The 22,635-nt window shown below is 49.3% G+C and overlaps 2 protein-coding genes across 2 annotated transcripts in view; both read right to left on the minus strand.

Annotated features, from left to right (window-relative positions):
• CDH3 (cadherin 3) overlaps window positions 1-22,635 on the minus strand; it is a 56,601-nt gene that overhangs the window by 17,141 nt on the left and 16,825 nt on the right. The window contains exons 3-8 of the mRNA XM_084757339.1: window positions 15,209-15,291; window positions 13,985-14,110; window positions 13,706-13,861; window positions 13,464-13,608; window positions 11,407-11,582; window positions 10,627-10,755 (exon numbers count right to left, since the gene is read on the minus strand). Of these exons, the coding sequence (XP_084613465.1) occupies window positions 10,627-10,755; window positions 11,407-11,582; window positions 13,464-13,608; window positions 13,706-13,861; window positions 13,985-14,110; window positions 15,209-15,291 (815 nt within the window). The remainder of the gene's footprint in view (window positions 1-10,626; window positions 10,756-11,406; window positions 11,583-13,463; window positions 13,609-13,705; window positions 13,862-13,984; window positions 14,111-15,208; window positions 15,292-22,635) is intronic.
• On the minus strand, window positions 952-10,438 carry LOC311583050 (cadherin-3-like; the record flags this gene model as incomplete). The annotated part of the gene is made up of 11 exons (XM_084756401.1): window positions 952-1,113; window positions 1,769-1,944; window positions 3,858-4,002; window positions 4,100-4,255; window positions 4,379-4,504; window positions 5,816-5,944; window positions 6,600-6,775; window positions 8,680-8,824; window positions 8,917-9,072; window positions 9,196-9,321; window positions 10,415-10,438. The coding sequence occupies 11 exons, from the start codon at window positions 10,436-10,438 to the stop codon at window positions 952-954; spliced, it is 1,521 nt and encodes a 506-aa protein (XP_084612527.1).

Below are 22,635 nucleotides of genomic sequence, written 5' to 3' on the forward strand. Positions count from 1 at the left end.
AAAGGCGTGCGCCACCAAGCCCGGCTTTTAAGTATCTTTTTAAGTTTTAGTTTTTTTTAGAGAGAGTCCCCTGTAGCCCAGGCTGGACCTGAATTTGACATGGAGTAGAAGATGACCCTGGACTCTTGATCCTCCTGCTCTTACCTCCCACACACTGTGACACCCCACCAGCTCTTCAGGACAAGTGTGTGTGTGTGTGTGTGTGTGTGTGTGTGTGTGTGTGTGTGTGTGTATGTGTGTGTTTGTAGGGGTGAGAGGTCAACTTCAGACACTGTCCCTCTGGAGCTGTCTACCAAGCCAGGGAGCCCAAGAATCTTATCTCCACCTCCCCAACAACGGAGTTACAAGTGTGTTCTACCACGCCTGGCTTTTGGCTCAGGTGCCGACGCTTGCACATCAGACATTTTATAAATGGTGCCACCTGCCCAGGGCAGACATTTTAATGAGGACTAAACAACATTCCAAAGCTAGATTTGTAAACACACGCACAGGGGCACGGGTCACCTGAACTGATCTGAGATTTTTTTTCCCCTTTTAGTTTTGTATTGTATTTATGTGTTGGGGGTGGGGTGGGTGCTTGTGCCGTGGAAGTCACAGGACGTGGTCAGTGCTCTCCTTCTGCCATGCGGGTCCCCGCGATCAAACTCAGGTCATTTGGGCTCTTGCCTATTTCTCCGGTCCTGGCACTGAGTTTTCTGTCCCAAAGGCTGTGTATGTATTTATAGGACAGATATAGATATGAGGTAGGTAAGCGCCTGTATTACTTGCAGACCCGAAAGAACTGCACACGGATCATTTCACCAAGCACTCAGCACAATGTATCAGATAGTTATCATCACCACAGATTAAGACACTGGGCACAGAGAGGCTAGGTGATCTGTCTAAGGTTGCACAGCCAGTAAGTGACAGAATTGGGGCTTTGTTGGTTTGGTTTTGGAGAAGCAGCCAAACTCAGTCAGGAATGCAGGAAGGACGGGGAGTTACCTTCTGTGGCTCAAACTCGGGGGCATTATCATTGGTGTCAAGGATTTCCACTATGGCCTTTGCTGTGGTGCTAGAGCCGTCTCCGTCCATGTCTGTCGCCTGGACGGTCAGTGTGTATTCAGGGACTTTCTGGGGGAGAAAAAGAGCAAAGAAGAAGCCCACTGTGAGTCCAACGTGAGCGGCCACAAGAAACTGCCCTGGGGTATGGAGGAGGGAGAAGAGGTCCTCCCAGTTCCTTGGCTCCGCCCCTTATTCACTTCCAGGAAAACAAACAAGTATATGAATGACTCTGTGCGTGTGTGTGGGGGGGGGAGGGGGAGGGAAGGGGCCGTGGGCAGCAGGGTTGGAGGTCTTATCTCCCAACAGCTCTCCTGGGCTATGCTGGGGAAAGCCCAGACACTGCCCAACCCTCCGCTGCTCCCCACAGGAACTTGGAACAAGGACCTAGGCAAAGATATTAATTAGGAAACAGAAGGTAATTCCAATATCCGAGGAGCCAGTTCCACTTTGTGGCATACAAGGGACAGATCCGGGCAACATGCAAAGTAAATGAGCCGTTCGGACAGGAAATGAGAAAAGCTCAAAAGCGTGCATTTTACAGCCGCCTCTTCACCCCCAGGGGATCTAGCCAGCATGCCACTAGCCTGATGGAGGTGTGCAACAGCCGCAGCAGATGCAGCAGCAGCAGCAGCAGCGTCAATCCAGCCTTGACCCCGGGGAAGCCACAGAACTTCCCTCTGGGTTAGGCCTTGGCACAGGTAGCACCTTCTGGAAGGCTACTCACCTCCCGGTCAAGGCCACTGGAGATGACACTAATGGTCCCAGTGCTTTTGTGGATGGTGAACATGAGGTCATGTGGCTCCTTTGGTTCCTGGCTAAGAATGGAGTAGGCCACCACCCCGTTGTAAGTGTTGATGGCATCATCCTCGTCAGTAGCCGTCACCTGCATCACAGAAGTACCTGCAGGGGAGAGGGGACCACTGAGCCTTTCCCTCGAAGCCCAGTGCCAGCCTTGCCTACCCTGGAACCCTGTGACGCTCTACCCTGCACCCCAGAAGGGCGTCTCCCCTCCTGCTCAGCGGCAGGAGCCCACTTGCCATCATGCCCTTCTTCTTTCCTGGAAAGCGGATCCTCAGTTTAGGCTAGTCACGGCCACAGGGGACCCACAGTATGTATGCCCCACCCTTCCAGCAGCAGCTGTGACCATTGCAGTGACTTCGGACAAATACAAATTTTGAGGAAGGCTTTTTTTTTAGGACGTACTTGTAGCTGGTGACTCACACTTCTAATCCCAGAATTTTGGGAGGCTGAGGCAGGAGGACTGCTGCTGCGCCCAAGTCTGGCCTTGACTGCACAGCAGGGAGACTGCCTCATACAGACAAAAACAAGCAATAAAGAAAGACGTTGTCCCTCAGCTTCCCACTAAGCGTGATGGCTCCAGCAGCCACGAAAGCTAACCACACCGAGACAACAGAATAACAAGATGGGATCCATACTCTTTAATTGAAGCCTCATTGCCACCTGGATCAACTGCATCTAGGGCTTTCTGAGCGCAAGGAAGGGAAAAGGCAAAGTTTTCATCTTGTTAAAACTGTTTAGGCCAGCCTAAATAGCAAGTTCTAGGCCAACTAAGGCCACACAGTTAGACTATGTTTCAAACAAACAAACCCACAACACAACACAACACAACAGGACAAAACACCTTTCAAAACTAAGCATGGTAGTGTGTGCCTCTAAGCCCAGCACTTGGGAGGCACAGGCAGGTGATTTTCTGTGTGTCCAAGGCCAGCCTGCTCTACATAGTAAGTTCCAGGCTAGCCAGAACTACACAATGAGACTAATGTTTTGTTTTGTTTTGTTTTTAACAGTGTTGGTGCAGGCTTGTACTCAGGAGGCTAAGGCAGGAAGACCACAAGTTTGAGGCTAGCCTGGGCTACACGAGGAGATCTTGTCTCCAAAATATTAAAACAAACAAGAAACAAAAACCAGTATTTTAGTGGCAGGAATTCCTGTTATTGGCAATGTCTGGTCAACTCATCTTTGACATCTTTGAAACTCTTTTCAGCCAAAAGGCCAAGAGGTGAGCAGTCCAGACCACTGTAAACAATGAGAGGACCCTTCCCTATTCCCGGCGCCTGTCGTAGCTTTGCGGTACGCATCTACTCCCTCATCTTCTATTTGTCTCTTCCCTACCATGGCAGCCTAGGCATCACACTCTCACATCCTGCAGCTCCAGTTGCTTGCCCTGTGGCTGCAGAACTTCAGGCCGGGTGCTCCACAGTATGTAGGAGCACACACATGATGTGTATGCTTGCCCGCCCCTCCCCCACCTCTCCTGCTGCTGGCGCTCAGGGCGTATCACACACCCAGCGTATGTTCCACCTGAGCTACACACCGCCCCCCTCACCCCCACCCCGTGACACGCGCCGTTTCTAATCCTCCTACGGTTTCAAGGTTGATGTGCCCATTTGGACTGACGCTCAGAGGTTATGAAATGCACCTAAGGTCACACAGCCAGGAAAGACACAAAGTCCAGACTCAAGCCTGAGCTTTGCAGTTCCTATGTCTGGCTGATCCCAGGGCTTCTGGGATGGTTTCATACGTGAATGGCAGCGCTCTACCGCTTGCTCAGGACTCGTGTGTGTGTGTGTGTGTGTGTGTGTGTGTGTGTGTGTGTGTGTGTGTGAGAGAGAGAGAGAGAGAGAGAGAGAGAGAGAGAGAGAGAGAGAGAGAGAGAGAGAGTGTGTGTGTGTGTGTGTGTGTGTGTGTGTTTAGATATGACAGCCATGAAGGTCTGGGACGACCTGGAGCAATTGATTCCTGACTAGATCTGGACCCAGCTGGTCTGAGCAATCCCTTCCCAAACTTCTTACCAGGCGTCACCCCCTCAGAAACACTCCCTCTGAAGGTGTCCTGAGTGAACTTGGGCTTGTTGTCATTCTGGTCTATCACAATGATGGTGATGTTCATGGGATCCTCCACAGAGGCACCATTCTCGGACACCGCGTGGCCAGAAAGCTGTGGGCACAGAGGTCCAGCGTTAGCTGGTGTTCCCTGCTCACCAGGCCTTGGGCCTACCTCAGAAAGTCAACACTGGGTGCTACAGGCGACTTACCTCATACCTGGCAATCTTCTCCCTGTCCAGTGGCACCGTCAACAGCAACCAGCCTTTCTCCTTTTCTATAGTGAAGACACCCTCAGGGGGACTGTCTGCTCCAGGCCCAGTGATGCTGTAGAAGAGCTTGGTGCCACTGTCCTTATTAGATTTGAGCTGGGAACAAAATAAAACGACAGCTGACAAAATACTTCACCTGATGACAAGCCTCACTCTTAGGCCTTCGGACAACAAATCCTGCTGACACTAGAGTTGCCTAGGCAGAAGGCACAGTCATACCTGGTTTAGCCTCTGAGGGTAAGGACCCCTGCCGTTCTCAGCGATATATATGGGCGGCATCACCCACTCTCTCTTTCGTCTTCGTAAGATGCGTTTGGGCGGGGAGCTCACAGCAGCCTTCTCTCTCTGCAAGGAAAGATGTGAAGGATGTGTTAGCTTTTGCTTGAAAGGAGGAAAGAGTCAGGTGTGACACACTCAGCACTCAGGAGGATCAGGAATTCAAAGTCATCCTTGGCCACATAGCAATTTGAGGCCAGCCTAAACCACATGAGACCCTGTCTCAAAACAACAGTAATAAGAACAATTGTTTATTTATTTTTTGTTGTTGTTGATTTTTTAGAGACAGGGTTTCTCTGTGTAACAGTCTTATCTGTCCTGGAACTCTCTTTGTAGACCAGGCTGGCCTCGAACTCACAGCGATCCACCTGCCTCTGCCTCCCGAGTGCTGGGATTAAAGGCGTGCGCCACCAAGCCCGGCTTTTAAGTATCTTTTTAAGTTTTAGTTTTTTTTAGAGAGAGTCCCCTGTAGCCCAGGCTGGACCTGAATTTGACATGGAGTAGAAGATGACCCTGGACTCTTGATCCTCCTGCTCTTACCTCCCACACACTGTGACACCCCACCAGCTCTTCAGGACAAGTGTGTGTGTGTGTGTGTGTGTGTGTGTGTGTGTGTGTGTGTGTGTGTATGTGTGTGTTTGTAGGGGTGAGAGGTCAACTTCAGACACTGTCCCTCTGGAGCTGTCTACCAAGCCAGGGAGCCCAAGAATCTTATCTCCACCTCCCCAACAACGGAGTTACAAGTGTGTTCTACCACGCCTGGCTTTTGGCTCAGGTGCCGACGCTTGCACATCAGACATTTTATAAATGGTGCCACCTGCCCAGGGCAGACATTTTAATGAGGACTAAACAACATTCCAAAGCTAGATTTGTAAACACACGCACAGGGGCACGGGTCACCTGAACTGATCTGAGATTTTTTTTCCCCTTTTAGTTTTGTATTGTATTTATGTGTTGGGGGTGGGGTGGGTGCTTGTGCCGTGGAAGTCACAGGACGTGGTCAGTGCTCTCCTTCTGCCATGCGGGTCCCCGCGATCAAACTCAGGTCATTTGGGCTCTTGCCTATTTCTCCGGTCCTGGCACTGAGTTTTCTGTCCCAAAGGCTGTGTATGTATTTATAGGACAGATATAGATATGAGGTAGGTAAGCGCCTGTATTACTTGCAGACCCGAAAGAACTGCACACGGATCATTTCACCAAGCACTCAGCACAATGTATCAGATAGTTATCATCACCACAGATTAAGACACTGGGCACAGAGAGGCTAGGTGATCTGTCTAAGGTTGCACAGCCAGTAAGTGACAGAATTGGGGCTTTGTTGGTTTGGTTTTGGAGAAGCAGCCAAACTCAGTCAGGAATGCAGGAAGGACGGGGAGTTACCTTCTGTGGCTCAAACTCGGGGGCATTATCATTGGTGTCAAGGATTTCCACTATGGCCTTTGCTGTGGTGCTAGAGCCGTCTCCGTCCATGTCTGTCGCCTGGACGGTCAGTGTGTATTCAGGGACTTTCTGGGGGAGAAAAAGAGCAAAGAAGAAGCCCACTGTGAGTCCAACGTGAGCGGCCACAAGAAACTGCCCTGGGGTATGGAGGAGGGAGAAGAGGTCCTCCCAGTTCCTTGGCTCCGCCCCTTATTCACTTCCAGGAAAACAAACAAGTATATGAATGACTCTGTGCGTGTGTGTGGGGGGGGGAGGGGGAGGGAAGGGGCCGTGGGCAGCAGGGTTGGAGGTCTTATCTCCCAACAGCTCTCCTGGGCTATGCTGGGGAAAGCCCAGACACTGCCCAACCCTCCGCTGCTCCCCACAGGAACTTGGAACAAGGACCTAGGCAAAGATATTAATTAGGAAACAGAAGGTAATTCCAATATCCGAGGAGCCAGTTCCACTTTGTGGCATACAAGGGACAGATCCGGGCAACATGCAAAGTAAATGAGCCGTTCGGACAGGAAATGAGAAAAGCTCAAAAGCGTGCATTTTACAGCCGCCTCTTCACCCCCAGGGGATCTAGCCAGCATGCCACTAGCCTGATGGAGGTGTGCAACAGCCGCAGCAGATGCAGCAGCAGCAGCAGCAGCGTCAATCCAGCCTTGACCCCGGGGAAGCCACAGAACTTCCCTCTGGGTTAGGCCTTGGCACAGGTAGCACCTTCTGGAAGGCTACTCACCTCCCGGTCAAGGCCACTGGAGATGACACTAATGGTCCCAGTGCTTTTGTGGATGGTGAACATGAGGTCATGTGGCTCCTTTGGTTCCTGGCTAAGAATGGAGTAGGCCACCACCCCGTTGTAAGTGTTGATGGCATCATCCTCGTCAGTAGCCGTCACCTGCATCACAGAAGTACCTGCAGGGGAGAGGGGACCACTGAGCCTTTCCCTCGAAGCCCAGTGCCAGCCTTGCCTACCCTGGAACCCTGTGACGCTCTACCCTGCACCCCAGAAGGGCGTCTCCCCTCCTGCTCAGCGGCAGGAGCCCACTTGCCATCATGCCCTTCTTCTTTCCTGGAAAGCGGATCCTCAGTTTAGGCTAGTCACGGCCACAGGGGACCCACAGTATGTATGCCCCACCCTTCCAGCAGCAGCTGTGACCATTGCAGTGACTTCGGACAAATACAAATTTTGAGGAAGGCTTTTTCTTTTTAGAACGTACTTGTAGCTGGTGACTCACACTTCTAATCCCAGAATTTTGGGAGGCTGAGGCAGGAGGACTGCTGCTGCGCCCAAGTCTGGCCTTGACTGCACAGCAGGGAGACTGCCTCATACAGACAAAAACAAGCAATAAAGAAAGACGTTGTCCCTCAGCTTCCCACTAAGCGTGATGGCTCCAGCAGCCACGAAAGCTAACCACACCGAGACAACAGAATAACAAGATGGGATCCATACTCTTTAATTGAAGCCTCATTGCCACCTGGATCAACTGCATCTAGGGCTTTCTGAGCGCAAGGAAGGGAAAAGGCAAAGTTTTCATCTTGTTAAAACTGTTTAGGCCAGCCTAAATAGCAAGTTCTAGGCCAACTAAGGCCACACAGTTAGACTATGTTTCAAACAAACAAACCCACAACACAACACAACACAACAGGACAAAACACCTTTCAAAACTAAGCATGGTAGTGTGTGCCTCTAAGCCCAGCACTTGGGAGGCACAGGCAGGTGATTTTCTGTGTGTCCAAGGCCAGCCTGCTCTACATAGTAAGTTCCAGGCTAGCCAGAACTACACAATGAGACTAATGTTTTGTTTTGTTTTGTTTTTAACAGTGTTGGTGCAGGCTTGTACTCAGGAGGCTAAGGCAGGAAGACCACAAGTTTGAGGCTAGCCTGGGCTACACGAGGAGATCTTGTCTCCAAAATATTAAAACAAACAAGAAACAAAAACCAGTATTTTAGTGGCAGGAATTCCTGTTATTGGCAATGTCTGGTCAACTCATCTTTGACATCTTTGAAACTCTTTTCAGCCAAAAGGCCAAGAGGTGAGCAGTCCAGACCACTGTAAACAATGAGAGGACCCTTCCCTATTCCCGGCGCCTGTCGTAGCTTTGCGGTACGCATCTACTCCCTCATCTTCTATTTGTCTCTTCCCTACCATGGCAGCCTAGGCATCACACTCTCACATCCTGCAGCTCCAGTTGCTTGCCCTGTGGCTGCAGAACTTCAGGCCGGGTGCTCCACAGTATGTAGGAGCACACACATGATGTGTATGCTTGCCCGCCCCTCCCCCACCTCTCCTGCTGCTGGCGCTCAGGGCGTATCACACACCCAGCGTATGTTCCACCTGAGCTACACACCGCCCCCCTCACCCCCACCCCGTGACACGCGCCGTTTCTAATCCTCCTACGGTTTCAAGGTTGATGTGCCCATTTGGACTGACGCTCAGAGGTTATGAAATGCACCTAAGGTCACACAGCCAGGAAAGACACAAAGTCCAGACTCAAGCCTGAGCTTTGCAGTTCCTATGTCTGGCTGATCCCAGGGCTTCTGGGATGGTTTCATACGTGAATGGCAGCGCTCTACCGCTTGCTCAGGACTCGTGTGTGTGTGTGTGTGTGTGTGTGTGTGTGTGTGTGTGTGAGAGAGAGAGAGAGAGAGGAGAGAGAGAGAGAGAGAGAGAGAGAGAGAGAGAGAGAGTGTGTGTGTGTGTGTGTGTGTGTGTTTAGATATGACAGCCATGAAGGTCTGGGACGACCTGGAGCAATTGATTCCTGACTAGATCTGGACCCAGCTGGTCTGAGCAATCCCTTCCCAAACTTCTTACCAGGCGTCACCCCCTCAGAAACACTCCCTCTGAAGGTGTCCTGAGTGAACTTGGGCTTGTTGTCATTCTGGTCTATCACAATGATGGTGATGTTCATGGGATCCTCCACAGAGGCACCATTCTCGGACACCGCGTGGCCAGAAAGCTGTGGGCACAGAGGTCCAGCGTTAGCTGGTGTTCCCTGCTCACCAGGCCTTGAGCCTACCTCAGAAACGTTGGGTGCTAAAGGCGACTTACCTCATACCTGGCAATCTTCTCCCTGTCCAGTGGCACCGTCAACAGCAACCAGCCTTTCTCCTTTTCTATAGTGAAGACACCCTCAGGGGGACTGTCTGCTCCAGGCCCAGTGATGCTGTAGAAGAGCTTGGTGCCACTGTCCTTATTAGATTTGAGCTGGAAACAAAATAAAACGACAGCTGACAAAATACTTCACCAGATGACAAGCCTCACTCTTAGGCCTTCGGACAACAAATCCTGCTGACACTAGAGTTGCCTAGGCAGAAGGCACAGTCATACCTGGTTTAGCCTCTGAGGGTAAGGACCCTTGCCGTTCTCAGCGATATATATGGGTGGCATCACCCACTCTATCTTTTGTCTTCGTAAGATGCGTTTGGGCGGGGAGCTCACAGCAGCCTTCTCTCTCTGCAAGGAAAGATGTGAAGGATGTGTTAGCTTTTGCTTGAAAGGAGGAAAGAGTCAGGTGTGACACACCCAGCACTCAGGAGGATCAGGAATTCAAAGTCATCCTTGGCCACATAGCAATTTGAGGCCAGCCTAAACCACATGAGACCCTGTCTCAAAACAACAGTAATAAGAACAATTGTTTATTTATTTTTTGTTGTTGTTGATTTTTTAGAGACAGGGTTTCTCTGTGTAACAGTCTTATCTGTCCTGGAACTCTCTTTGTAGACCAGGCTGGCCTCGAACTCACAGCGATCCACCTGCCTCTGCCTCCTGAGTGCTGGGATTAAAGGCGTGCGCCACCACGCCCGGCTTTTAAGTATCTTTTTAAGTTTTAGTTTTTTTTAGAGAGAACCCTGTAGCCCAGGCTGGACCTGAATTTGACATGGAGTAGAAGATGACCCTGGACTCTTGATCCTCCTGCTCTTACCTCCCACACACTGTGACACCCCACCAGCTCTTCAGGACAAGTGTGTGTGTGTGTGTGTGTGTGTGTGTGTGTGTGTGTGTGTGTATGTGTGTGTTTGTAGGGGTGAGAGGTCAACTTCAGACACTGTCCCTCTGGAGCTGTCTACCAAGCCAGGGAGCCCAAGAATCTTATCTCCACCTTCCCAACAATGGAGTTACAAGTGTGTTCTACCACGCCTGGCTTTTGGCTCAGGTGCCCACGCTTGCACATCAGACATTTTATAAATGGTGCCACCTCCCCGGGGCAGGCATTTTAATGAGGACTAAACAACATTCCAAAGCTAGATTTGTAAACACACGCACAGGGGCACGGGTCACCTGAACTGATTTGAGATTTTTTTTCCCCTTTTAGTTTTGTATTGTATTTATGTGTTGGGGGTGGGGTGGGTGCTTGTGCAGTGGAAGTCACAGGACGTGGTCAGTGCTCTCCTTCTGCCATGCGGGTCCCGGGGATCAAACTCAGGTCATTTAGGCTCTTGCCTATTTCTCCGGTCCTGGCACTGAGTTTTCTGTCCCAAAGGCTGTGTATGTATTTATAGGACAGATATAGATATGAGGTAGGTAAGCGCCTGTATTACTTGCAGACCGGAAAGAACTGCACACGGATCATTTCACCAAGCACTCAGCACAATGTATCAGATAGTTATCATCACCACAGATTAAGACACTGGGCACAGAGAGGCTAGGTGATCTGTCTAAGGTTGCACAGCCAGTAAGTGACAGAATTGGGGCTTTGTTGGTTTGGTTTTGGAGAAGCAGCCAAACTCAGTCAGGAATGCAGGAAGGACGGGAAATTACCTTCTGTGGCTCAAACTCGGGGGCATTATCATTGGTGTCAAGGATTTCCACTATGGCCTTTGCTGTGGTGCTAGAGCCGTCTCCGTCCATGTCTGTCGCCTGGACGGTCAGTGTGTATTCAGGGACTTTCTGGGGGAGAAAAAGAGCAAAGAAGAAGCCCACTGTGAGTCCAACGTGAGCGGCCACAAGAAACTGCCCTGGGGTATGGAGGAGGGAGAAGAGGTCCTCCCAGTTCCTTGGCTCCGCCCCTTATTCACTTCCAGGAAAACAAACAAGTATATGAATGACTCTGTGCGTGTGGGGGGGGGGGGGAGGGGGAGGGGGCAGTGGGCAGCAGGGTTGGAGGTCTTATCTCCCAACAGCTCTCCTGGGCTATGCTGGGGAAAGCCCAGACACTGCCCAACCCTCCGCTGCTCCCCACAGGAACTTGGAACAAGGACCTAGGCAAAGATATTAATTAGGAAACAGAAGGTAATTCCAATATCCGAGGAGCCAGTTCCACTTTGTGGCACACAAGGGACAGATCCGGGCAACATGCAAAGTAAATGAGCCGTTCGGACAGGAAATGAGAAAAGCTCAAAAGCGTGCATTTTACAGCCGCCTCTTCACCCCCAGGGGATCTAGCCAGCATGCCACTAGCCTGATGGAGGTGTGCAACAGCCGCAGCAGATGCAGCAGCAGCAGCAGCAGCGTCAATCCAGCCTTGACCCCGGGGAAGCCACAGAACTTCCCTCTGGGTTAGGCCTTGGCACAGGTAGCACCTTCTGGAAGGCTACTCACCTCCCGGTCAAGGCCACTGGAGATGACACTAATGGTCCCAGTGCTTTTGTGGATGGTGAACATGAGGTCATGTGGCTCCTTTGGTTCCTGGCTAAGAATGGAGTAGGCCACCACCCCGTTGTAAGTGTTGATGGCATCATCCTCGTCAGTAGCCGTCACCTGCATCACAGAAGTACCTGCAGGGGAGAGGGGACCACTGAGCCTTTCCCTCGAAGCCCAGTGCCAGCCTTGCCTACCCTGGAACCCTGTGACGCTCTACCCTGCACCCCAGAAGGGCGTCTCCCCTCCTGCTCAGCGGCAGGAGCCCACTTGCCATCATGCCCTTCTTCTTTCCTGGAAAGCGGATCCTCAGTTTAGGCTAGTCACGGCCACAGGGGACCCACAGTATGTACGCCCCACCCTTCCAGCAGCAGCTGTGACCATTGCAGTGACTTCGGACAAATACAAATTTTGAGGAAGGCTTTTTTTTTAGGACGTACTTGTAGCTGGTGACTCACACTTCTAATCCCAGAATTTTGGGAGGCTGAGGCAGGAGGACTGCTGCTGCGCTCAAGCCTGGCCTTGACTGCACAGCAGGGAGACTGCCTCATACAGACAAAAACAAGCAATAAAGAAAGACGTCGTCCCTCAGCTTCCCACTAAGCGTGATGGCTCCAGCAGCCACGAAAGCTAACCACACCGAGACAACAGAATAACAAGATGGGATCCGTACTCTTTAATTGAAGCCTCATTGCCACCTGGATCAACTGCATCTAGGGCTTTCTGAGCGCAAGGAAGGGAAAAGGCAAAGTTTTCATCTTGTTAAAACTGTTTAGGCCAGCCTAAATAGCAAGTTCTAGGCCAACTAAGGCCACACAGTTAGACTATGTTTCAAACAAACAAACCCACAACACAACACAACACAACAGGACAAAACACCTTTCAAAACTAAGCATGGTAGTGTGTGCCTCTAAGCCCAGCACTTGGGAGGCACAGGCAGGTGATTTTCTGTGTGTCCAAGGCCAGCCTGCTCTACATAGTAAGTTCCAGGCTAGCCAGAACTACACAATGAGACTAATGTTTTGTTTTGTTTTGTTTTTAACAGTGCTGGTGCAGGCTTGTACTCAGGAGGCTAAGGCAGGAAGACCACAAGTTTGAGGCTAGCCTGGGCTACACGAGGAGATCTTGTCTCCAAAATATTAAAACAAACAAGAAACAAAAACCAGTATTTTAGTGGCAGGAATTCCTGTTATTGGCAATGTCTGGTCAACTCATCTTTGACATCTTTGAAACTCTTTTCAGCCAAAAGGCCAAGAGGTGAGCAGTCCAGACCACTGTAAACAATGAGAGGACCCTTCCCTATTCCCGGCGCCTGTCGTAGCTTTGCGGTACGCATCTACTCCCTCATCTTCTATTTGTCTCTTCCCTACCATGGCAGCCTAGGCATCACACTCTCACATCCTGCAGCTCCAGTTGCTTGCCCTGTGGCTGCAGAACTTCAGGCCGGGTGCTCCACAGTATGTAGGAGCACACACATGATGTGTATGCTTGCCCGCCCTTCCCCCACCTCTCCTGCTGCTGGCGCTCAGGGCGTATCACACACCCAGCGTATGTTCCACCTGAGCTACACACCGCCCCCTCACCCCCACCCCGTGACTTGCGCCGTTTCTAATCCTCCTATGGTTTCAAGGTTGATGTGCCCATTTGGATTGACGCTCAGAGGTTATGAATGCACCTAAGGTCACACAGCCAGGAAAGACACAAAGTCCAGACTCAAGCCTGAGCTTTGCAGTTCCTATGTCTGGCTGATCCCAGGGCTTCTGGGACGGTTTCATACGTGAATGGCAGCGCTCTACCACTTGCTCAGGACTCGTGTGTGTGTGTGTGTGTGTGTGTGTGTGTGTGTGTGTGTGTGTGTGTGTGAGAGAGAGAGAGAGAGAGAGAGAGAGAGAGAGAGAGAGAGAGAGAGAGTGTGTTTAGATATGACAGCCATGAAGGTCTGGGACGACCTCGAGCAATTGATTCCTGCCTAGATCTGGACCCAGCTGGTCTGAGCAATCCCTTCCCAAACTTCTTACCAGGCGTCACCCCCTCAGAAACACTCCCTCTGAAGGTGTCCTGAGTGAACTTGGGCTTGTTGTCATTCTGGTCTATCACAATGATGGTGATGTTCATGGGATCCTCCACAGAGGCACCATTCTCGGACACCGCGTGGCCAGAAAGCTGTGGGCACAGAGGTCCAGCGTTAGCTGGTGTTCCCTGCTCACCAGGCCTTGGGCCTACCTCAGAAAGTCAACATTGGGTGCTAAAGGCGACTTACCTCATACCTGGCAATCTTCTCCCTGTCCAGTGGCACCGTCAACAGCAACCAGCCTTTCTCCTTTTCTATAGTGAAGACACCCTCAGGGGGACTGTCTGCTCCAGGCCCAGTGATGCTGTAGAAGAGCTTGGTGCCACTGTCCTTATTAGATTTGAGCTGGGAACAAAATAAAACGACAGCTGACAAAATACTTCACCTGATGACAAGCCTCACTCTTAGGCCTTCGGACAACAAATCCTGCTGACACTAGAGTTGCCTAGGCAGAAGGCACAGTCATACCTGGTTTAGCCTCTGAGGGAAAGGACCCCTGCCGTTCTCAGCGATATATATGGGTGGCATCACCCACTCTCTCTTTCGTCTTCGTAAGATGCGTTTGGGCGGGGAGCTCACAGCAGCCTTCTCTCTCTGCAAGGAAAGATGTGAAGGATGTGTTAGCTTTTGCTTGAAAGGAGGAAAGAGTCAGGTGTGACACACCCAGCATTCAGGAGGATCAGGAATTCAAAGTCATCCTTGGCCACATAGCAATTTGAGGCCAGCCTAAACCACATGAGACCCTGTCTCAAAACAACAGTAATAAGAACAATTGTTTATTTATTTTTTGTTGTTGTTGATTTTTTAGAGACAGGGTTTCTCTGTGTAATAGTCTTATCTGTCCTGGAACTCTCTTTGTAGACCAGGCTGGTCTTGAACCCACAGAAATCCATCTGCCTCTGCCGCAGAAGTGCTGGGATTAAAGGCACCACACCTGGCAACAATAGTAATAGTAACAATAAAGGAAAAGAAAAAAGAAAAGGAAAAAAGTCTATTTTTTATTTGCATAAACGCAAGGAATAACTTATCTGAATGTGTATGACATATAGAAGGAAACGGTGATGGGAGAAAATGTGCCACACTGGTTATCTGCCTCTCCTCAAGACAGTGGGCAGGCTATTAGCAGATGGGGACAGAGATTTTTCATTATATAGCTTTAAACATTTTAAAGTTTTGAACATTCGACTCTGCAAAAATTAAAAGACACCAGGAAGCTGGGAGTAGTGGTGCATGCTTTAATCCCAGCACTCGGGAGGCAAAAGCATGCAGACCTCCCTGAGTTCAAGGCTACCCTGGTCTATACAGTGAGTTCCAGGATAGTCAGAGCTTCATAGGGGGAAAAAATATAAAGACATTAGGCTAAGTGCCTCCGGTCTACAATCCTAGAAGTCCGTAAGATTGGTAGTCCTGTATTGAAATGGCCTTCACCTGGGGTTAACCTGGTCCAAATTGGAAGGGAGCTATAGAGCCTGAGTGAGCTGGGTGATGGCAGCCCCGCCCCTCTTCCCTGCTCCATGTGGTGCCTTTCTTGCACCCCCTATTGGTTAGCTCCAGTCATTGCTCTGCTCACAGGTGGTTGGCTGGGGTTAGGGGCTAACTTAGTCCCTATTGCTATAGCAACCAGGGACTCTGGCCAGCAGCAATCTGAACACAGCACCTTCCTTTTGTCTGAAGACAGACTGGGCATTTTACCTGGACTGTCCCACTATTCAGAATAGTGATTTCTCCACTGTCAGCACCACACATCTCATATCCACTGCATCCGGCCAATGCTACTGTGAGGAAAAGAAAAAGGGAATTAGAAAGCAGTGCCTTGACTAGATTAAGGACTGTCAAGTGGAGGCACCCGGAGACCTGGGTGTTTTTTCTGCTTATATGTCTGTGTACCACATGCATGTAGTGCCCGAAGAGGCCAGAAGAGGGCACTGGATCCCCCTGGTACTGAAGTCACAGGCGGTTATGAGCCACCATATGGATCATGGGACTCGAACCTGTGCCCTCAGGAAGAGCAGCCAGTGTGCTCTTAACCACTGAGCCACTTCTCCAGTAGCAGTTGTAGTTACTGACTATAAGTCACCAGCATCTGCTCAAGCTAGCCATTAGCCCCACTGCTTCTACTCTGTTGTTCTAGTCAAACCCAGGGCTTTCACAGTTGCACTCTCAGAGGGAGGATGCGGAGAAACTAGACAGCTCACGGATGGCTGGTGGGAACGTGAAAGCAAGTGAGCAGCCACTGTGGGAAAGCATGGCAGCGGGGCTGGAGAGGTGGTAAGCAGCAAGAGTGTTGGCTGCTCTTTCAGAGGATCTGGGTTCAATTCCAAGCACCGGCACGATGTAACTCTAGTTTCACGAGGTCTCACGGCCTCTTCTGGCCTCCATGAACACCAAGTACACATGTGGTAGACAAAGTACCCTTACACATTATAATAATAAATAAAAATTGAAACAAAATTTAAACATATTCATAAGCCTGGGCACATAGTTCAGTGGTAGGGTGCTTTGTCTAACATATACAAAGCCCTGAGTTCAATCCCCAGGTCAGTCAGCCTGGTCCACAGAGTGCGTTCCAGGACAGCCAAGACTACACAGTGAAACCCTGTCCTGAAAAACAAAACAAACAAAGGTGCGTGTTAAGATGCTCACAGCATCACTGCTCATTGTTGCTACAACTGAGAACAGTAGGTGTCCACGAAAGCAAGCCCAGACAGACACACGGCGGCATTGCCACATTTGGAATGACTCAACGCAGGGACACACAGGAAAGGGGTGGATTCAAGAAGCAGAAGCTGAGAGGCAAAGCCAGACACAAGGCAGGAGGCATGCCTGCCGGAAGAAACACAATCCTCCTGCGAAAGCCAAAGCTTGTAGTCCAGACAGACCCTGTAATCAAAGACAGAGTAAGAGGAGGAAAACAAGCTCATGAACGCATTCGGTATGCGCCTCACAAAGGCTCAGCGGACAGCATCTCGGAAGAACCTTATGCATCTTCTCCCGCAACCAACAGTGCGGTTCAGGGAAGTGACAAAACAAAGGGGCAGGGAGCTGTGGACATAAATCCAGGGAGCAAACCAGACAGGCTAGGAGGGCAGAAAGCCTCAGCCTCCCTGAGGGCTGAGATTACAGGCGTGCACCACCACACCTGGCTCTTTGGGTGCTTTGCCTTTTGCTCAAAAACATATACCCAGAAGGCACTTCCTGGTGCAACACGTTTTGGCTTCCTGCAGTGTGATCCCACTGTGTGAGGCTGGAAAAGCGGCAGAGCTTATGGAGGTGGACGCGGTCAGCAGAAGGGGCAGCAGGGCGGGACAACCAGAAGGAGGCACCTGCAGCCCACAGGAATCCAGTGCCAGCCTTCAGGAGCCCCAGAGCCTCAGAGCGCACATATCCAGGCAGATCCTCCTGGAAGGCTGGGATGTGCCTGTGTGTGGGTAAGCGATGATTGCTTAGAGACAGCCCTGCCTCCTTGACAATATTCTCTCTGAGGAGTCTTGGGCTGACACACTTGGCTTGGGGGGAGGAAGAGAAGAAAGGGACCGGGCCTTGATTCCACGCCAGAGGGTCCCCGGAACCATGAGATCCATGGGGCGGCCGTGTCTTTTACTCTATTGCATACTTTTGTAGGCTCATCTGAGAAATTTTGCTATGCCTTAACCCTAGAAAGACCAGAAATGACTGACACGATAAAGACTAAATCACCTTAAGTAGAGAAAATGCTATGTATCTGTATAGTACACACTCCCTGGGCTGTCTACACAGTTGTGCAAAGCAATACTTGCAGAGTTCTAAAATTATATAGGGCCACCCTTGTGCTATGAAAGCAAGCAGAACTGGAAACGACATAAAGAGCCATGCAACTATAGACAGAAGAAAAAATTAAGAAAATGACCCCTCCTACGATGATTTCAAGTTATTCTCGAATCTTTTAGGCACTTGGCCATGACTATATGATAACCATTTATTTTCATTTCTTGTCTTCTGGTGCTCTCTTTGTGTGTGTGTGTGTGTGTGTGTGTGTGTGTGTGTGTGTGCGTGCGCACGTCTCCACTTTACTTACTGAAGCAGGGTCTCACTGAGCCCAGACCTCAGCAAGAGCTATCAGCCAGCTTGCTGGAAATACAGGTGGGCTACTATGCCCACCTGGCTTTTCATTATTTTACTATAATTACATTTATTTACATGTGTGTGGACACATGCATCTTGTAGCACACCAGGTTGGTTCTCTCCGTCCACTACCTGGCTTTTGTAGAACTCCTGGGCTTATCTTTAGTAGCAAGTGCTTTAATAACCGAGCCATCTCCCAACCCTCTGTTTTGAGACAAGGTTTTGCTATGTAGCGCAGGCTGGCTTGGAATTCAATTTGAAGCCCAAGCTGGCCCTGAATTCACAATTCTCCGACTTTGGCCTCCCGAGGCTCTATGATTTTAGGTGTGTTGACCACGCCCGCCGATTCCTGGTTTTATCCTGAATTCTTGCCCCACCCCAATCCTATGCTAAAGTTCTTTGGCTCCTTGTATGTCCCAATGTGATTATTTTTTTTCCCAATGTGAAGATGATGATGATGATGATTATTATTTGAGACAGGGTTTCTCTGTGTTGCCTTGGCCGTCCTTGACTCACTTTGTAGACCAGGCTGGCCTCGAACTCACAGCGATCCACCTGCCTCTGCCTCCTGAGTGCTGGGATTACAGGTGTGCACCACCATGCCCAGCAAGATGGATGTTTTCATTGTGTAGCCTATGTAAGAAGACCCTAGGATGAGGTCTGACTTTCACACGAACTCTGGTGCCCCATATTTGACCACATCCCCTGCATGGGGAGGTCTGGTGGCACTCAGAGGAAGGATAGCAGGCTACCAAGAAGAGACTTGATACCCTATGAACATATACAAGGGGAAGAGGTCCCTCTCAGTCACAGTCATAGGGGAAGGGAGTTAGGGGAAAATGGGAGGGAGGGAGAAATGGGAGGATACAAGGGATGGGATAACAATTGAGATGTAATATGAATAAATTAATAAACTATATTAAAAAAAGAAGACCCTAGGATGTGCCATTAGCAGACATAATAGCAGTGGTATTTCCCTGCTAATATGCTCACATTTGTACTTTATTATTTGACTTTTTTTTTTTTTTTTTGGTGGCAATGGGGCTTGACCATGACTTCGCATATGCTAGGCAAAAACTTTGTCACTAAGTTACACCCCTAGTCCAGATATACTTTTGTTGTTTTGAAACAGAATTTCCCTGTGTGGCCTTGGCTATCCTAGAACTCACTCTGTAGACCAGGCTAGCCAGCCTCAAACTCAGAGATTATTCTGTCTCTGCTTCACCAATGTTGGGATCAAGGGCGTGTGCCACTATGGCCCAGCCTGATGTGCACTATTAAAACTGTATTTGAGGGGCTGGGAATGGTGGCACACTCCTTTAATCCCAGCACTCAGGAGGCAGAAGCAGGCGGATTGCTGTGAGTTCAAGGCCAGTCTGGTCTACAAAGTAAGTCCAGGACAGCCAAGGCTACACAGAGAAACCCTGTCTCAAAATATAAAAAACTTAAAATTTGAGGCCGGGCATGGTGGCGCACGCCTTTAATCCCAGCACTCGGGAGGCAGAGGCAGGCAGATGGCTGTGAGTTCGAGGCTAGCCTGGTCTACAAAGCGAGTCCAGGACAGCCAAGGCAACACAGAGAAACCTTGTCTCAGAAAACAAAACAAAACAAAACAAAACAAAACAAAAAAACCAAAACTTAAAATAAATTTAAAAAAGAAAAGAAAAGAAAAGGCTCAGTGGTTGCAAGCACTTTCTCCCCAATCACAAGAAACGGAGTTCAGATGTCAGCATCTCTGTCAGATGGTTCACAAACATCTGTTAACTCCAACTCCAATAGACTTGATACCCTCTTATGGCCTCTGTGGGCACCCCTTCCCAAATAAAATGGAAAAACAACAACAACAACAATCTCTGAAAAGCAATTCAAAAGAAATAGGTTTCTGGGCAGAGAACCCTGCAGCTAGGACAAAGATAAGACTTCTCCTTATCACAGACCCTGCTGGAGTCTCATGGTCCTGACTGTATTAGTTGATTTAAACATTGCCAGGCATGATAACCTGGCCTGTAATTCCAGCATGTGGGGGTGGAGGCAGGAGAGTCAGGAGTTTGGTGTCTTTATTGGCTATGGTTTGAAGCCATCCTTGGCTGTATGAGATCCTAGCTCAAAACAGTACCAAACAGGGGGACCTCCTCCCCCTGTATATGCTCATAGGGTATCAAGTTTCTTCTTGGTAGCCTGTTATTCTTCCTCTGAGTGACACCAGGCCTCCCCATCAAGGGGATGTGGTCAAATATGGGGCACCAGAGTTCGTGTGAAAGTCATTCCTCATTCTCCACTCAACTGTGAAGAATATCCTGTCCATTGGCTAGATCTGGGTAGGGGTTTGAAGTTTACTGCATGTACTGTCCTTGGCTGGTACCATAGTTTGAGCAGGACCCCTGGGCCCAGATCTGCCCATCATAATGTTCTTCTTGTAGGTTTCTAGGCCCCTCTGGATCCTTCTATTTCCTCATTCTTCCATGATTCTCTCACCTAGAGTCCCAATAGGATGTCCTCCCCTCTGTCCCATTTTCCTGGTAAGTGCAGACTTTCATGAGACATGCCCCTTGGGCTAGTGTCCAGATATAAGTGAGTATATACCATTAGACTCTTTCTGCTTCTGGGTTAACTCACTCATTATGATCATCTCTAGTTCAATCCATTTGTCCACAAACTTCAGGAATTCCTTGTTTTTAATAGCTGAGTAGTATTCCATAGTGTACATGTACCACAGTCACAGTCATAGGGGAGGGGAGTAAGGGAAAAATGGGAGGATACAAGGAAAGGGATAACAATTGAGATCTAATATGAATAAATTAATAAAATATACTTAAAAAATAATAAAATAAAAACTACAACAAACAAACAAAACAGAACAAAAAAACCCAAACCCACAAGCGACAACACATGCTGGCAAGGATGCTGTTGGGAGTGCAAACTTGGACAAGCACTCTGGAAATCAGTCTGATGCTTTCTCAGGAAATTGGGAATCATAGTACCTCAGTCCCAGCTATACCACTCCTGGGCATATACCCAAAAGTTGCCCCATCACACAACAAGCAAACAACAACAACAACAACAAAAGTAGCAAACATAAAAGTAGCAAACACAACAGCCACCTTCCCTTCCCTGTTCCTGACCTGAGAAATGGCCTCCGGCTAGCACACGTGTGCTAGGGGTTTCTTTTCACTCTCTCCAGCAGTTCTCCTCTGTCCTTCCAGGTTACCCAGCAGGGAACTAACGACTCCCCAATACTCAGAAGCCTTAAGTGTCCCAAACTCTAAAATCAGCAATACCTACAAGGAGCTAATAACTCAGGAAAAAAAAAACCCTTCCTATTACCTACAAACTCTGCCCCCAAGGAGTGTGCAGCTCACATTGCTGCCCTGTCTTGGTGTTCCCACACTGGTACATGGGGCTGGGTGCTAGCATCTCAGTATCCAGGCTGTCCCACCTATTCTCAGAGGAGACGTGCCAACAACCAAGCAGCCAGCAGTCGTGCACTGTGGGTGTCTTGGCCTCCCCCGCAGACTGCATAGTCCGGGCGCGTCAGTCCAACCCACGTTCACCAGGAAGCAGAACACCAGCAAGGGGCAGGAGTCCAGGCAGGCAGGAACACGCTTCAAAACACCCACTCTGCCGCAGACACTCAGCTAAGTGTTTTCCTTCCCAGTCCTGGGAAGTAATATCACCTGCAAGCTAGGTATTTCAGCTTCTACCGACTCAGTAAACAAGAGGTTGTAAGAGTATGGGGCTGGACGGTGCCCTGAGCTTCAGAGAAAGAAAGCCCCAACAGCTACAAGGAATCAGGACCAGATTTCAAATCTTGAAGGTGGTAAGTGATGAAGAATACAGAGGTCTAGAAGACTTGGGTCAAAATCTATATAATGCTGATTATCAACTGTACGCCTAGGCAAACGGTGTGAGCCTATGGACGCTCAGCCTACTTAATAATGTGTGCCTGGGGGCTGGAGCGATGGCTCAGCAGTTAAGAGAGAGGCCTGCTCTTCCAGAGGTCTTCAGTTCAATTCCCAGCAACCACATGGTGGCTCATGACTATCTATAATGTGATCTAATGCCCTCTTCTGGCCTGTGGGTATATTCAGGTAGAGCACTGTATACATAATAAATAAATAAATCTTTAAAAACAAAGCAAAACAAAAACAAAATAATGTGTGCCCGGTCCAGGATAAGCCTTTAATAAGAAGTACTGTCAATCAATGCATGCAGTTAACCAAGGTATCAGGTGGGCGTGGTGGCACACACTTTTAATCCCAGCACTCGGAGGCAGAGGCAGGATGGCTGTGAGTTCAAGGCCAGCCTGGTCTGCAAAGAGTCCAGGACAGCTAGAGCTGTTACGCAGAGAAACCCTGTCTCAAAAAAACCAAAACCAACCAACCAACCAACCAAAAACAAAAGCAAAAACCAGTTAACCAAGGCGTTTGTATCTAAGTCCTGGTTTCTATCCCTCAACTCATGTGTTGTGTATGTGTGTGTCGAACCCTTCCTTTCTTTTTTTTGTGTTTTTTTTTTCCGAGACAGGGTCTCTCTGTGTAGCCTTGGCTATCCCAGACTCACTCTGTAGACTAGGCTGGCTGGTCTTTTTTTTATTGAGAGAAAGCTTGCTATGTAGCTCAGGCTGTCCTTGAACTCACTACATAGGCTAGGCTGGCCTCAAACTTGTAATTTTTCTGTCTCGGCCTTCCATGTGCTAGGAAATAGGTGTTTGTCACCATATCCTGGCTGGTCTTTATTTTTAATAAGATTAAAAAAAAAATTTTTTTTTAATGTGAAGGCCAGATGTGGTAGTGCACACCTTTAATTCCAGCACTGGGGAGGCAGAGGCAGGCAGATTGCTGTGAGCTCAAGGCCAGCCTGGTCTACAAAGTGAGTCCAGGGCAGCCAGGGATGATATACAGAGAAATCCTGTCTTGAAAACCTTTTAAAAATATTTTTTAAAATTATTTTTTAAATGTGAGGCAGGTGGTGATAGCACACTCCTTTAATCCTAGAACTTGGGAGGCAGAGATAGGAGG

This window comes from Acomys minous, assembly GCF_964271855.1.
Source record: "Acomys minous genome assembly, chromosome: 14".
Taxonomy (NCBI): Eukaryota; Metazoa; Chordata; class Mammalia; order Rodentia; family Muridae; genus Acomys; species Acomys minous.